The 16,836-nt window shown below is 39.5% G+C and overlaps 2 protein-coding genes and 1 long non-coding RNA gene across 3 annotated transcripts in view; 1 reads left to right on the top strand and 2 right to left on the bottom strand.

The window, feature by feature from the left end:
- Window positions 1-1,521, bottom strand: part of pid1 (phosphotyrosine interaction domain containing 1) — a 30,955-nt gene extending 29,434 nt beyond the window's left edge. The window contains exon 1 of the mRNA XM_082182297.1: window positions 1,252-1,521. Coding sequence (XP_082038423.1) covers window positions 1,252-1,281 — 30 coding nt within the window. The 5' untranslated portion in view covers window positions 1,282-1,521. The remainder of the gene's footprint in view (window positions 1-1,251) is intronic.
- LOC309507863 overlaps window positions 1-16,836 on the top strand; it is a 469,488-nt gene that overhangs the window by 324,836 nt on the left and 127,816 nt on the right. The window lies entirely within an intron of this gene.
- The window catches only part of dner (delta/notch-like EGF repeat containing), a 35,663-nt gene continuing 23,211 nt past the window's right edge, over window positions 4,385-16,836 (bottom strand). Inside the window, exons 8-13 of the mRNA XM_082181636.1 lie at window positions 15,915-16,145; window positions 12,932-13,054; window positions 12,699-12,812; window positions 12,152-12,283; window positions 9,663-9,909; window positions 4,385-7,356 (exon numbers count right to left, since the gene is read on the bottom strand). Of these exons, the coding sequence (XP_082037762.1) occupies window positions 7,245-7,356; window positions 9,663-9,909; window positions 12,152-12,283; window positions 12,699-12,812; window positions 12,932-13,054; window positions 15,915-16,145 (959 nt within the window). The 3' untranslated portion in view covers window positions 4,385-7,244. The remainder of the gene's footprint in view (window positions 7,357-9,662; window positions 9,910-12,151; window positions 12,284-12,698; window positions 12,813-12,931; window positions 13,055-15,914; window positions 16,146-16,836) is intronic.

The following is a 16,836-nucleotide window of genomic DNA, read 5'->3' as shown; positions in this document are numbered from 1 at the left end:
AAAGCAGCAGACGAAGTAACTGCAGAGCGTGCTTATAATAAATACAATTATATTGTATGTTGGTGTGGATGCTAATATAGTTATTGTTCATAGTGCGAATGGGCCTTAAAGGGATGGTTCACCCAAAAATTTCAATTCTGTCATTTACTCACCCTCAAGTTGTTCCAAACCTGTATGAATTTATTTCTTCTGCTGAACACAATAAAATATATTTAGAAGAATATGGGTTAACCAAACAATTGATGGGCCCCATTGACTTAGGGCCCCATAGTATGAAATAAACAATACCATGAAAGTCAATGGGGCCCATTAACTGTTTATTCCTTCTTTTGCGTTCAGCAGTAGAAAGAAATTCATACAGGTTTGGAAAAAGTTTAGGGTGAGTGAATGATGACAGAATATTCATTTTTGGGAGAACTATCCCTTCAAGCTGATTTGCTGGTTTTATAGGGGTTAAAGGAACTTTAGGGCTGGAAGACCAGCAGAACACCAGCTTGAAACACCCAGGATGGAAGACCATCTTAAACCAGCTTAGTCTTTTCAGCAGGGAAAATGTAATTGTCTGGACTTTCCATGACTTTAACACATTTTAATAATTTCTACATCTCCAGGCCTGGAAATCACAATTTTAAAACTCCAGTGACCAGTTACATAAACTACCTCTAGTGTTACAAGCAACTCATCAATTCTTTTTTTAAAGTCTGTTACATAAAAAGATAGATTGGTCTAATTTGAATCCCAAAAGTTAGACAGATTAGTTGGTCACACACAGTATTAACATAGTGGTTGTGTTTATGCAACTGGCCCCTGGTCTTCCATGATCACGGGGCCCCTGGTGTTTAAAAACGAGCAAACGCACCGGAAGAACGAGTCCTGTGTGAACGCATCCTGAGGAATCTCAGAAGTACAGCGAGTTCCAGCACAACAAAGCCATTTCATAGACTGCAAACACACTCACCAATGGTATGAAATGGCCTTGGGTATGGAACGGCATGATATGGTTCAGAAAGAACTGTTAAAACTCAGTTTTGTGACCAGGTTCCCAGCAGCAGTCCAGAACCTCTGAGCTTCAGAGGAAAAGTTGAAGAGCCACACAGCGCCAGTGTAACATTTAATCTGATAAATGGAGGCTGGATGAGGTTTGCTGGATGAGAAGCTCGTGTGCCCATTGGTTGGCCTGCACGCCGTGGCTCCAAAATGAACGACCGATATCAAAAGCGTTTCTTACAGTAATGAGACGTCCAGTCTTACCTGCAGTCGTTCCGACGCGGGCTGCCACATTTTCGTAGATGATACGCTCGATTGTCAGGCTGGAAACACGGATAGTCCAGCTATAACATCTGCTCGCTGGCGGCGCTTTCTCACTCCTTCTGTCTCCTCCAGCTATCCCGAGGAAAGAAATACAGATACAGTGAATTCCAACGGTGCACAAGAAGGAAACTCCGCCTGCGAAAACACGCACAGGCTCTTTTCTTTCTTTCTTTCTCTCCCCCTTTTTCTCTGTTCCTCAGTGTCCTCCGCCCCCTCTCTCGACTGCTGTTGTTCTCAGACTGTGACCGGCAGAGGGCGTTAAAGTCACCATGAAATCCCACTTGATATTTGTTATGGAATATTGCAGTAGCCTACTTGTTTTAAAAAATAGCAATGCACATATTTTTTAATTCATGTGTCCTCGTAATCTTGAATCAAAATAACTTCCCCTCCCTCTTGCAGCAACTTCTCTTCTCTTCTCCGATGATGATGACGTGTTTACCGGCGCGAGGGCGGGACAGCCTGTCAGTCACATGAGATCCACCAATAGCTAACCACAATGATCCAATCAATTGCGATGGACAAATCAAGTCCCGCCTAACAATTTGTATTGTGCGAGAAGCCGTTTTACTGGGATATAGTCACAATAGAGTAGAAAAGACTATCCCAATTTTCGTTTAATGCCGTCTTTTCATTTCAGCCCACAAAAGTTATCACAAGGAGCATTCCTAGCATTTCATCAAAGCATGTCCGTATTTTTTATTTATTTTTTGTAAATCTTTTTATTGGAGGATCAAGGATGTTACATTTTACAGGAAGTGAAACAGTTCTCCAGTTTCATTTTATCTTAAACAACTAAAACCTTATACAAACTCCCCAAAAAAGAAAAGACAACATTGCTGGGAACAACATAACAATAACAACATTCTGGGAAAACAGAATTTTTTTCCATTTTGTTTGTTACACAATTCTTCAAAACAGTTTAAGGATCTAAAGCATGTCCGTATTTGTGTGGAATGCAGTAGTCCCTGACGAGCTTCACCTGCAGATTAAGAGCTGCTTTGTTGTTGACAAATGATAGAAGACATTTGCAAGTTTTGTTTCCTACAGTGGATTGTAGATAAATATCCTCCTCATATCAGTTGTTTTTTCAACTTCAGACCTTTTTGCTTAACCGCTTGATATATGGGGTCAAAATAGTGATTTATTCATAAATGTGGCATTGCTAGTTATGATTCTAAACATAAAACACATATTACTTTTATTGTTCGAATATTATCCGGTTGGTAGGCATATCGGTTATCTCCATTGTCACACAAGGATTTATCAGTAGGCTAATATTTATCAGTAATAGGGTTTAGCAACGGCCCTGAATGATGATTTAAGCAGAATAGCTTTGTGATATGAAATATGTAAAAATATACATATAGCCTATTGCTTTAATTTGTAAAGTTGGCATTTACAGCATATATTTTACAGCATCAACATTTCTCAACCAAACTATAGCCTACAAGATTCAAACAATTATGAGATTCAATTCATAACAATGGAAAAGGCCAAAATATTGTACTAATGTTGTAAAATATACAATATTTTTTAATTACATATAAAGATTTAGCCTCGACCTGACATTTATGAAGAATGACCCAAAAAAATCCAGAAATCCTTTATTATATAGCCTGTCTTCATGGATTACAGTGTTCACTTGTTTTTCCAACAGCTATAGCAAAATTATATTACGGTAACTTTTTTGTTAGGGGGAAAAATATATATTTTTATTTATTTATGAATTATTGATGTCACTGCTAGAAAAGTCAAGCATTTATGACCTTGCAACAACTAGTCCCAGTCTCACCTCACCAACATGAAAAGTTAAATTTATGATTTTATAACTGAAATTTATTACAAGGTATAAGTTTTCAAACCAGATGTCGACTGAATGAAGGGGTGTGATTCAGTGACTTAAAGAGAAGCGGTGTGGTGAAATCAGACCTTCTGAAACCCTCATGATGTCACAGGTCAGAGATTGACCCTACCTGTCTATAAACGGTGTGTTAAATTGGGATTTTAGGATTTACAAGCAGTTAAACCACCAAATCTGCTTCACACCCACAGCCCACACATTTGGGAGGCAGAGAGAATATTTAAAAGTGCAAGTTAGATTTTGGTCTTAGAGATAATACTATGCTAAGTACAGATGCAGAAGCATGTCACTGTACAAATCCTTTATTTACACACATATTTTTACCCATGCATAATTTATTCCACAGTCAAAAAATTACAATGTGAATACTTTAACTTTTTTTTTATTTTTAAGAACTTTTCTTATTTAGTGGTAATACTTTGTTTTACTCTGCATCCTTTCATGTGTGTTAATGCCATAAGTAAACATGCATTAATGTACATTACTGGATGCAATATTTTCTATACTGTATGTAGCTGAACAAAGGCATTCATCTCTGTTCTGAACCAGAAACTGCTTCTAGTAGTCATCCACATAGAAAAGAGCTAACAGGGAGGTCAAATAAACACTTGAGGGGGTCAAAGGGGACCTTAGTCTTTCTCCGAGGTCAAAGCCATCAAAAGTGTGTTTTCTTCCCTGCAGCGAATGACTTCTGAGTGGCCAGAGCGCCATCGTCGTGCACCATTCTTACAGATGTTTACTTTCAGAACATCTGGAGCCCACACAAGGTCAGTGAAGGGTTGAGGACATCGTTTGAACTCCATATAAGGGCACGGCCAGCTGGGGGACATTCCATGTGCAGACAGTCAAAGGCATTCCAGCTGTGGAAAACACATCCTCTCGTCTGCATCGGAGTGTGTGTTTCTCATCTTGAGACATGATTGCAACACTGAATGGTTTTACAAATGTCAAGTTTCATTGTGCACTACGCAGAAAGTGCTTATGAGTTTAGACTGTTTGGAGAGATAACGTGTTTGTGTGTGTGTGTGTATGAGACTTACCATCTGTTCTTTGGTTTAAAGAAAGCACTTCTGATATGTGTGGTCTCTTCCAAAACGTCTTGTTCCCTGTGATATTAAGTTACACAGTGCTCCCTTATCTACAATTAAATATCTTCAACATATACCAGTCACTTACACAGCACAGTGAGTAATTCAGATTTCATTACAAGTAACATCCATCAAGATGTGTAGTTTTAATGTATATTGTATTACATTTACTGTAATTATAAGTTAAACATTCAAGCATTAAAACAAGCTTTAGGCTTTCACTTGAACTTTTATTAATACATCATTCCACATATATAACCAAATGGGTGTTATCTTTTACTAACAAAAACTGTGCTTGGGTTAGAAGCTCCCCTTTAGTACTGATCCTAGTCCAGTTTATAACACCAACAGCCTTAAAGTGTACATTCACCTAAAGATAAATCTCCCTAATGATGCTATAAATCCACTATAGCTCCCAATCTCATTCAACCTTTCGTTCAATTTAAAACATTCAATGAGATCGGTCATAAGAAACCTGTCATCATCACATCAAACCAAACTTGGCAAAATGTTTCTTGAGGCGCGATGTTTTAATACTTACAAACATGCATGAGATTTGAAAGCCACGTCAGATTTTTTGTTCAACAGTCTGCTTATCATACGGCCTTGAATATAGAGCATCATATTGACTGTTATCGTGTTTTTCCAGAACTTTCATTGCATGGAAAAGAGCAGCTTGAACATTCCTTTTGTGTTCCACAGAATAAAGAAAATGCCAGTTTGGAACAAAACAAGGGAAATTCATTTTAGTCAAACTATTCTTTTAATTCAGCCGTTAAAAGGCATCAAAACTAGTCTCAGATCACTTACAGAGGGCAACTTCTACCCGTCTATACTAAGCAAGAGGATAACCATAGGAGTACAATGAGTATAATTAGGAGCAGATATGGAAGATAAGAGAGCAAGAGTGATGGGTAATGGAAAGAATGAAATCATCCTATCACCCGTTACAGGAACACCAGAAGCGCGTGGCAGAAATATGCTGGTCTTAACCAGACTCCAGGACCTGGCAGAGACACTTCTCTTGTTCCAGTACTCTTACCATGAGCTCACTAATGTCTCAGCAGATACTAATGAGGAAGGTAATCTTATTCTTGGCGGCTATTTTTAAGTACGTTTTTATGCCAATAAACGTTCTGTACGGTTTAAAAGTTTCCTACGAATTCTCAGTGCACTTGTCCACTTTATTTTCTCTAAAGCTTCCATTACGCAGGGAGCATTTTCAGTTCTCGATTTTTCCATGCCCTTGCTGATTATGCTTATCAACCTGACAGGTCGCCGTCATTTTGCCGAGTAAGACATGTTCCTGGATCAACATATTTTGTTGATCCTGGAATAACATTCCTGTCCCAAAATTTAGTCCTTACCCTAACCCAATCCATAACTTTTCCCTAAAATCAGAGGGAAATGATAGATGAATAACACTGATGTGTAAGCACCTCATCCTGGTTCTAAGCCTAAACTTGACATAAACTGTTAACTTGTCCCTCAAATCCGATTGGTTGATTGGTAAGTTGTTCCAGGATCAACAAAGATGTTGATCCAGGAACATGTGGTACTTGGTGAAATCACGTTCACCAAACCGGACAACATATCCAGACCATGCAAATGTCATAAACTGTGATCTTTTATCAAGTAAAGGTCAAAAACCAACTGACACACTTCAATTGTTGCCCATTACTCGGATTTAATGGTGTTTTGCCGGATAATTCAATATGAGGCATGTCTATTTACATTTTGACGCCAACACCAAATGTGTAAACTCCTGTTTTCTTGTGTTGTCAGTTTCATTATGAGCGAATTCTTGATAGCTATTAGCGTTTTACTGCACAGTACGTGTAAAAGGACTCATTGGTTTTCAAGTGTTTTCCATTTCTTTTAAGGTTGCACTGACTGAGTTTGACTTTTTAGTGAAATTTCTGTGAGATTTCGCGGGCAAAAAAGGTCCATTGCTAATATTGTGGCGATGTATGAATGTCTCTTTCAAACCAAGCATCTTTCTGTTCGAATTCGTGTGACCAGCCTGAACACAAGTGAAATCTGTGTAGGGAACTTTTTCTCCCTCACGTGGAACTCCCATGCGAATCACTGTTTGCTAGGATGTTCTGGGTGGTTGCTTAAAGTCAAAAGAGTGAAACTCCCGACTGCATGAACTCCTATTTAAATGACTGGAGTTCGGCCGTGAAATTTCGCAGAGCAGCGGTCAATGTGACCGCACTTTAAGGAGCTTTGCAGATGTACTGGAACAGAGATGTCTTTAAGTTACGCACTATAAACAGGAGTCCTAGTTTATTACTTACTCAGTGATACGACACCATCAGACATTACTTTTAAAAGCACTGTGTTGTGCTGCCTTCACATGGACAGTGGTATCGTAAGACCTTGCTAACACCAAGTTTATGACACAAAAGAGACCACAATGAACAAGAAGAAATAAACAGCAAACAACAATGTACATAAGGTTACAGAGTAATGCCAAACCATTGATCCTATCCATGCACCAGTAAGGCAACCTACATTGTCTTATCTTTTAATTCTTCTGTATAAAGTTACAGTATAACTGTACTATGAGCTCTATTACTCCTAATTCTACAGCTTTTGCTTGGAGTGCTGCTATCATATTTGTAATCAGAGTCTCGAGGATGGGAGGATTCGGTTAAACACCCCCCTCACACACTTTGTCAGTGTAGCTTGTTATTAATTTATACTCATATTACACAAAACATTTGCGTCTGCAAACAAAGCACATCTGTCCGGGACTCTTGCCTTAAACTAATCCTGTGCAGCACCCCTTGTGCCTGATATGAATTAAAAGCTTCATGGTTTACAATGGTAAAATATATCAATTTCAAAAGTGTTTTTTTCATTGCTTAAACCTGTTCTCTGGAAATAAATACTGATCGGATTGGCTCATTTTAAAGGCTGGAACAGTGACTGTGTGAATGCAGGGTGTGTGTGTGTGTGTGTGCAGATGTATTGCTTCACAAATCTTTAGTTTTAATGAGTGCAACTAGAGGCTTGTCATCAGGGCTGTAATCTTCATAACTGATGGGAGTCGCATCATACATTGCTGGTCTAGATTTCTTCCCAAACCTGTAATTCACACAAAGGAATAGTCTCATTTTCTCATGCATTAGGTTCTATGTATGGGAAGAAGCAGCATTAACATTCTTTGAAGTATCTGCTTCTGTATACAGTGTACACACACACACTTGGCCACTATAGGTACACCTATTCAACTGTCAATCACATGGTGCATTTAGGCATGTAGACATGGTCAGGATGATCTGCTGAAGTTCATACTCAGCATCAGAATGGGGAAGAAAGGTGATTTAAGTGACTTTGAACTTGGCATGGTTGTTGGGGCCAGACGGGCTGGTCTGAGTATTTCAGAAACTGCTGATCTACTGGGATTTTCACGCACAATTTCTAGGATTCACAGAAAATGGTCAGTGAGTTGCAGTTCTGTGGAGGAAAATGCCTTGTTGATGCCAGAGGTCAGAGGAGAATCTAGTTCAGCCAGACTAGTTCGAGCTGATAGCACACCGCCACCACCTTGAAGCAGATACAGCAGCAGAAGACACACCGGTGTCACTCCTGTCAGCTGAGAACAGGAGACTGAGGCTACAACTCACACGGACTCACCAAAACTGGACAATAAAAGATTTGAAAAAAGTTTCCTGGTCTGATGAGTCTCGATTTCTGCGGCAACCTTCAGATGGAAGGGTCAGAATTTGGCGTAAACAGCATGATAGCATGGATCCATCCTGCCTTATCTCAATGGTTCAGGCTGCTGGTGGTGTAATAGTGTGGAGGATATTTTCTTGGCACACCTTGGGCCTTTAGTACCAATTGAGCATCGTTTAAACGCCACGGCCTACCTGAGTATTGTTGCTGACCATGTCCATCCCTTTATGACCACAGTGTTCCCATATTCTAAGGCAGGGATGGGGAATGTCTGTCCTGGAGGGCCACTGTCCTGCAGAGTTTAGTTCCAAACCTAATCAAACACACCTGAACAAGCAAATTAATGTCTTCAGGATCACTAAGGCTACAGGCAGGTGAGTTTTTTTCAGGGTTGGAGCTAATCTCTGCAGGGCGGTGGCTCTCCAGGACCGATGTGCCCCATACCTGTTCTAATAGCTACTTCCAGCAGGATAACATGCCATGTCACAAAGCTCAAATCATCTCAAACTGGTTTCTTGATCATGACAGTGAGTTCACTAAACTCAAATGGCCTCCACAGTCACCAGATCTCAATACAATAGAGCTTCATTGGGATGTGCTGGAACTGGAGATTTGCATCATGGATGTGCAGCGACAAAATCTGCAGCAACTTCATCATGCTATCATGTCAATACGGACCAGAATCTCAGATTAATGTTTCCAGCACTTAATTCTTCACGAAGAATTAAAGCAGTTCTGAAGGCAAAAATGGGTCCAACCCGGTACTTGCAAGGTGTACCTAATAAGTGGCTGGTGAGTGTGTGTGTGTGTGTGTGTGTGTGTGTGTGTATATATACACTACTGGTCAAAAGTTTAAGATCGGTAAGATTTTTTATGTTTTTAAAAGAAGTCTCTTTTGCTCACCAAGGCTGCATTTATTTGATAAAAAAAAATAAATAAAAAAAAAGACAATTTAAAATGACTGTTTTCTATTTTAATATATTTTAAAATGTAATTTATTCCTCAGATGAAAGCTGAATTTTCAACATCATTACTCCAGTCTTCAGTGTCACATGATCCTTCAGAAATCATTCTAATATGCTGATTTTATGCTCAAAAAACATTCATTATCATTTTCAATGTTGAAAACAGTTGTGTAAATTTTTTTTTCACAATTCTTTGATGAATAGAAAGTAACTTTTGATCAGTTTAACTCATCCTTGATGAATAAAAGTATTGATTTATTTTATTTCTTTCCCCCAAAAATAAAATTAAAATTCTTACTGACCCCAAACTTTTGAATGGTAGTGTTTAATGTTACAAAAGCTTTAGATTTCAGATAAATGCTGTTCTTTTGAACTTTCTATTCATCATAGCATCATGAAATAAAAATGTATAAAACTGTTTTCAACATTGATAATAATCATAAATGTTTCTTGAGCATCAAATCATCATATTAGAATGATTTCTGAAGGATCATGTGACACTGAAGACTGGAGTAATGATGCTGAAAATTCAGCTTTGATCACAGGAATAAATTACACAACTATATATTCACATAGAAAACAGCTGTTTTAAATTGTAATAATATTTCACAATATGACTGTTTTTGTTTGTATTTTTAATCAAATAAATGCAGCCTTGGTGAGCAGAAGATACTTCTTTTAAAAACATAAAAAATCGTACCGATCTAAAACTTTTGACCGGTAGTGTACATATATATAATGGTTTACCTTGCATGGCGAATGGAGGCGATAGCGTTGCTGAAATCGCTGTCAATACTGCGGCAGTTGTAAAACTCCTGGTAGGCGTGACGGGACGAGCCCTGGTATTCAATACGGCTGATGCGACAGATGCCAACGATCAGGATGATGAGCATCAAGACAAAAGCGACGCACAGAGCTCCGATAATGATGTACAGAGAGTGACGAGGCATGTTGGTCAGTGAGTCCACAGGCTGAGCCATCTTCCACTGCAGATCTGAGAGAGAGAATGCAAGGAGGAAAATGACAATAATGATGAAAGAGAGAAAAGAAAATGTGATTGTGTGTTTTCCTTTGAAAAACTCAATGCTTCGTGGTTACCATCCAGGACACCATCCTAGCATGGTGATGTGTGCAAGGACCACTTAAACTTTCTTAAAAAATCTAGTTTATTCATTGATTTCAGTCTAGCTGACAAAATGCTAGTTTGCTACTCACAAAACCATGGGTAGTATTTAACCACAAAATGCTAGTCACAAAACCATTATACAGTGAACAAAATTATAAACGCGACACTTTTGTTTTTGCCCCCATTTTTCATGAGCTGAACTCAAAGATCTAAGACTTTTTCTATGTACACAAAAGGCCTATTTCTCTCAAATATTCTTCACAAATCTGTCTAAATCTGCGTTAGTGAGCACTTCTCCTTTGCCGAGATAATCCATCCACCTCACAGGTGTGACATATCAAGATGCTGATTAGACAGCATGATTATTGCACAGGTGTGCCTTAGGCTGGCCACAATAAAAGGCCACTCTAAAATGTGCAGTTTTACTGTATTGAAAAAAAAGGTTGTTGATTGTGGCCTGTGTATTGTTGGTCCACTCCTCTTCAATGGCTGTGCGAAGTTGCTGGATATTGGCAGGACCTGGAACACACTGTCGTATATACAGATTTAGACAGATTTGTGAAGAATATTTGAGAGAAATACTGTAGGCCTTTTGTGTACATAGAAAAAGTCTTAGATCTTTGAGTTCAGCTCATGAAAAATGGGGGCAAAAACAAAAGTGGTGCGTTTATAATTTTGTTCACTGTATATATAACAAGCACAGACCAGTGTCAGCCAGCAAGGACATCCGCACAGCCATAAAGACGCTGGGTTATTCATGAAAATCTCTGAATGGGGAGCGAGTCATGTGGCTCCCCCTCTCCACACGTCACAGTCGTCCCGTCTCTCGCTGGCAGAGCGTGACGAGGCTCACAGAAGCTAATGGTGCCTAGTCACAGCTGCCATAAAAGGCAGTTGCACGTCACTCCTCAGGGAACCGCTCTCTACCCCTGCATACATAATGTGTCCTTGAGGCCTATGTCGTGAAGGAGAAATGACTGAACTGCAGAGCACACCATGTCCCTTTAAGTCACTACCTCCATGGTCACTTTTTAAGGTCACACTTTATATAAGGCGTTTTTAACTACTATTTTAGGTAGAACATAGTGTTAGGTAGAATGTACGGTTACATTTTATTTTAAAGGTGTCCTTGTTTCAGTGTAATTATACAAATACTGAGTAATATTAATTAACAACATGTACTTACTATAGGGTTAGGATTAGGATTAGTTGATTGTAATTATGCATAATTTACTGTTATAACCAGGGCTTGACATTAACATTGAATTTTATAGGCTATATAATTTTTACATTTTTCAATTGTAGTCTTTTAAAAAATATCTGAAAAAATAAACTATGTGCAATTAAGCACATCAGTGTTGTCAAAGATATTATCGATTTTTCGATACATATTGATACTGAAATATCTGAAACGCTTCACACCCAAATTGCACACACGTAAAGTCGTTCTTTTGAGACTTTATGAGTGAGTTATTTTCGCTGCTTATTGCGCTTAAACAGTCAAATACACAGAAAATAATGTCAAAATGCTGGTTTTGGCAAGTATTCACATCAACAGTCAGATATGTTTTAACTAAGTGAACGTAAACAGTTGAGAAAGGAAACGCATGTGTAACAGTATAAAGGATATGTGCGTCAGGTCTTAAAGTGACAGCAGCCTAATATATCTGATGCCAAAATATGAGATAATATAAAAAAATATCTATATGGCAGTTTTTCCCCATGGTATCGATGTAAGAAAAAGTGGCCAGTGAAAATGCTGAGTAGCCAGTAACTTTAGAAAACCACTAGCCACAGTGGCTCGAGAGCACAAAAGTTAATGTCAAGCCCTGGTTATAATTATAGTAAATACATGTAAGAAGTGTAACAGGGACACTAAAATAAATGTTGTTCAAGTTGTATTGCTATTGAGGTGAGATACGGTTAAGGGTCGCTAAAGACACTTAATATAAAATGGGAACCATTTTATTTATATGTGTTTTTGGTTGTAAATAAAATCCTATCTGGAGGCAATTCTTCATCATCCCCTCCACATTTCTCTCCTCGCCATAATTGTGAGAGCTGTTGTAGTGGAAAGTGTAGTGTAGTCAGAAGGTCAGCATAAACTCACGGATCTCACAGCTTCCACCGACCCAGCCAGGAGGACAGTGACAGGTGTAGCCATTTGATTGGTCGATGCAGGTGCCGCCATGATGACATGGGTTACTCTCACACTCGTTGACGTCAACCTCACAGTTCTCACCTGCAAAGTGATTAAAAGCCCAACTAACAGCAGACCCCTCAAAAAACACAATGGCTATAGGTGCATCCCAATGTGCGTGATTATGCACTATTATATATACTATTATATACTATATATTATATACTATTTATAGTATAACTATTGCGAGCAGTGCGTTCACACGGAAAATTCCAAATAAAAAAGTAGTCTTTAAATACCCGGATGATGCACCTAATTAACTGAGGAAAAAAAGTGTGAAATGTTTGACACTTGTCATTTGGGACACAACTTTTTCTTTTTTTTCTTAACTTATGTTAACTTATGTTATCTGGGTATTTCATGCATACAGAAAATTAGCATGCTTTATACAATATGCATGTTACATACTGCAGAATTACTCACTATCATAAAAACATAAACAAACACTAATATTTACCCATATATCCTGGTGGACACACACAGGATGCGTTTCTCCCTCCACTTTCACAATGGCCTCCATTCTGGCACCTGAGCTTCAGACAGGGGTCTCTATATATCTCACAGTGCTTACCTGAAATAACCCACATCACATCAATCCTGTTAATTATGTCATTTTACTGTCATTTTAGGCCCAGATCCATTAAATGTACATGAAATGTGGGCACAGTCCTGCTAGAGAAGAGAACGCACCTGTGAACTGTGGGGCGCAGATGCACTCGTAGGCATTGATCAGGTCTCTGCATGTGGCGTAGTTCTGACACGGAGCAGACAAGCATTCATTATACTCCTCCTCACAGTACAGACCGTGATAACCTAAGAGGAAAGACAAAGAAATACTAAATTATGATCTGTGGCGATCAACAGCATGTCATAGAGGGGGTCGATAGAGCTTAAAGGGATAGTTCACCCCAAAAAGTGAAAAAATAAATACATAAATAAAATCCTAAATTCAATCTTTTCATTGTGATCATGTCTCTTCAAAAAATGTTGACCAAACCGCTTGATTTATATGGATTCGCTTTACGATCTCTTAATGAACGTTTTGAAGCGTGAAAGTGGTAGTTGCGTAGCTGTCAATGGAGGGACAGAAAGCTCTCAGACTTCATCAAAAAGATATTCATTTGTGTTCTGAAGTTGAACGAAAGTCTTACAGGTTTGGAACGACATGAGAGTGAGTAATTAATGACAAAATGTTGAGTTTTGGGTGAAATAACCCTTTAAGCTGTACTTCACCTTGAATATTCCTGCATTTTGTCCACTAGAGAGCAGTGTTTCGTTTTGAAGGGGTTTACAGAATGTGAGCAGGAGAAAACTGATGACACAGATGACAATGAGAATATTTTTTGAGTGTGTGTATTGTGTTTATATATATATATATTGATCCTTGTAAATCTTCTTTTATATATATTTTTTCTAATATTTATATCTAAAAATGTTTGACTGTGAAGTAACAGCACAATAAAATGTCAGGCACAAAAAGTACAGAAGCATTTCATGGCATTATTTTCTGGGCATCATTTGGCTTTTCTCCTTTTATCCCTTCTCCCTCCCACCCACGCACACACACCCACACACAAACACACACAACACACGTGGCTATGCCGTTGCTAGGGGTTTAAGGGTGGTTGCAAGATGCTTATTTATTTTATTGTGGCTAACAAGAACCCACCACCATGGGTTTTTTGTGGGGTTTTTTTTTTGGTAGTCTCTATAAATGGCTCTTCTCGCTTCTTCAATATATGATTATGTTTTTTTGTTTTTTTTTTAACAGGTGACATGGACGTCTATTGTTCCAGCCTCTGGTAGTTAGTCAGTTGTTGTTGTTGTTGTTCACTCTCTTATATTTCTTTTCGACCATGAAACAACAAGCAGGGCCAGTGTTGCCACCTTGTGTAACAACTAATTAGCACAAAAATAGCACTAGTTTAAACTCTGTACTCGTTTAAACTAGAGTTAAGGATATCTCTTAATTCCCCTTCACAAGTGCTTGTCAACACCAGCATCTATTGTTGTTCCATCTTCTCCAATTCTTGTTTGACTGTGAAACAGCTAGTGTTGCAACACCCTTGTGCACAAATGAATTAGTGCAAATGAATTAGTCAAGCCTCATGAGGGAGCTGAGCGTACAGAGAGAAAAAACACGTTGCGCTCGTATGCGTACTACACTGATGATGAAAATGACATATACTCATATACTCATGCACAAACACAAGTGCTCCACACTTGAACGTTAGAAAGTTTTATCCTCGACCAGCGTCTGTGCTATTGCTCTCCAGAAGTTATGACCAATAAAAATGTATTTGTAGAGTTGCAACTCACGAGTAGCCTATCTCTAGTCTAAACCCCTCACGTAAGCGCTCGGAAACACAAGTCTATATTGTTTCTGCATTTCTATTAGTTGTTGGTTGTTTCTTTTTCGACCATGAAGCTGTCTGGGCCAGTGCTGTTTCCTTGTGAACACACTAAAAAAATAAAATAAAATCAAACCGCATGTGCGCGCGTTTATAAAAATCGTTAGATTTCTGCTTGTTCTAAATCAGACACAGATAAAGTGGCACAGTAACGATTACATTTATATTAATGCATTAGTGAGTGATTGTGTGTGAATTAATTCTAACTGAATTAATTCTCTCTATTAATATAGTGAAGCTGTGAGTTTTATTTACTAAGAAAAAATATGCTAGAACCTTTTAATTTCTAAGCTATTTTATTGATAAATCACAGAACAGTGCGAGCTATGTGTGTGCGTAACAATGCAATGCATTAGTTTAGCACGCCGATTAACTATAATGTCGGGGACACACTTAACAACTATCTGAAACATTCTAAGACTGACCTGAACACACACAGACTGTTTCCAATGACTGAAGCAGATTTTAATCACCGACTGAACGCTACTGTCTCTGACTCGGCATGATCAGTCGTAAGTATCAAATTATTCATAATTGGCCTTACAGTGTTAAGTGTGTCCCCGGGTTAAAACGTGCATTCTCCCGATCAATTTTGAGCATCCAGATGATATAATCAAACATGCCTTAAGGAGAGCTCTCAGAGTATGCATTTATTTGTCATTTTAACTGTTGGAAACGGAGCGTGAGTGTCAGGAAATGGCTTATCCTGTAGCGCCCACTATAGGCCATGACCAGCGACTAGTCGACGTCAAGTTTAAAGCGTCATGGCAGAGCATTAAAGTCGACTAGTCGATCCAACCCCAACTGTACGCATATCCTAGTGTACTTGTAAAAACTGAAGTTTACTTTGTGCTTTACTTCGCAAACACCGCTAATCGGTCTCAAAGGCCCTGAATGCTGCCATTAAATAATTTGCCAATTCATTTTGCTGAGGACCATTTTGTTTTCAATGAGTGCGCAAACACAGCAATCCCACCGGGCAGGACAGTTGTTTCCAGAAAGAAGTGTCGTCTTCATAGCGCAATCCCACTGAGCATTATTTGCAATCCCACTGGAGAACACAGCGGTCCCATCGGACACCTCTCATCAGAGCGGGGTGATATCAGAGGAAAGACTGATCCGGCTGCACAGATGCTGCAGTCACACTTCACAGACAATGATGTCTGAGCACGCAATACACAGGAGGCAGTTGCCATGACAACTGGAGGGAGTGAAGGGAGAGACTCAGCTACTGTATGAGCGGAAGCAGACGAGATCCTCACCTGGAACACACAGGCACCTATAACTCGTACCGACGCTGCGGCAGATGCCGTGAGCGCATGGGTTGAGGGCGCAGAAGTCCACCAGCTGGGCACAGGTGGGTCCGGTGTAGCCCGCAGGACAGGTGCAGCTGTAGCCCAAACCAGAGGCCTGTGGGGAGCAGCTGGCATTATTATGGCAGGGCCCGGAAGCACAGGGATCAATCTTCTGCTCACACGTGGAGCCCTGATACCCTAACAAAGAGAAGGAGAAAGGGGAAGAGACTAAAGTGTGCACTATGCATAAAGAGACCAGTTTGAATCTGATACAGTCCATTCGATTGGCGAATCATTTAGCCGTCAAGCTAAAAACAGCTAGAGAAAATGCCATGAAGAATGCGAGAGTCCATCTTCTATTTAAAGATGCAGAACCCATGAAAACAATGGCTGGGATCGTATCAGGGGCGGCTGGCCAATAGAGGGCGCTAGGGCGCCGCCCCCCCCCATGAGTCAGACCACAGTTTATGAGCCACACTCATTAAATAAGTAAATACATACATAAATCATACATACAAATTGTCAGTATTGTCAGTGAAAAATATGATAGAAATTCAAAATATCTGCTTTTTCTACACATCCCCCACGTCTCATCAGCTCTGGGGCGCTGGGAGAAAGCGCCCCAGGAAGGCGGGTCTGTGAAGCAGCTTAGCCAATTGCTGATTTAAGATATACATGTTTGACATAAACTGTAGCCAATCAGCGAGCTCAAATCTAGTCAGCTATGGGCGCTTCTGTTTAGCGCCCCAAGCTGCGCGTGCCCGAGCCGAGGCGCTCACATCTCTATCAGACAGCGTCTATCTGCCTGGCTAGCTGGATGCGGTCATGCTAATGCCTTGTTTTGCTTTCTGTGATTACTTTTTAAAACAACAGCGACAGATCCAGCATG

This window comes from Leuciscus leuciscus, assembly GCF_965113295.1.
Source record: "Leuciscus leuciscus genome assembly, chromosome: 10".
Classification (NCBI taxonomy): domain Eukaryota; kingdom Metazoa; phylum Chordata; class Actinopteri; order Cypriniformes; family Leuciscidae; genus Leuciscus; species Leuciscus leuciscus.
Note: the sequence above shows the minus strand (reverse complement) of the source record. Positions and strands in the feature narration are given on the sequence as shown.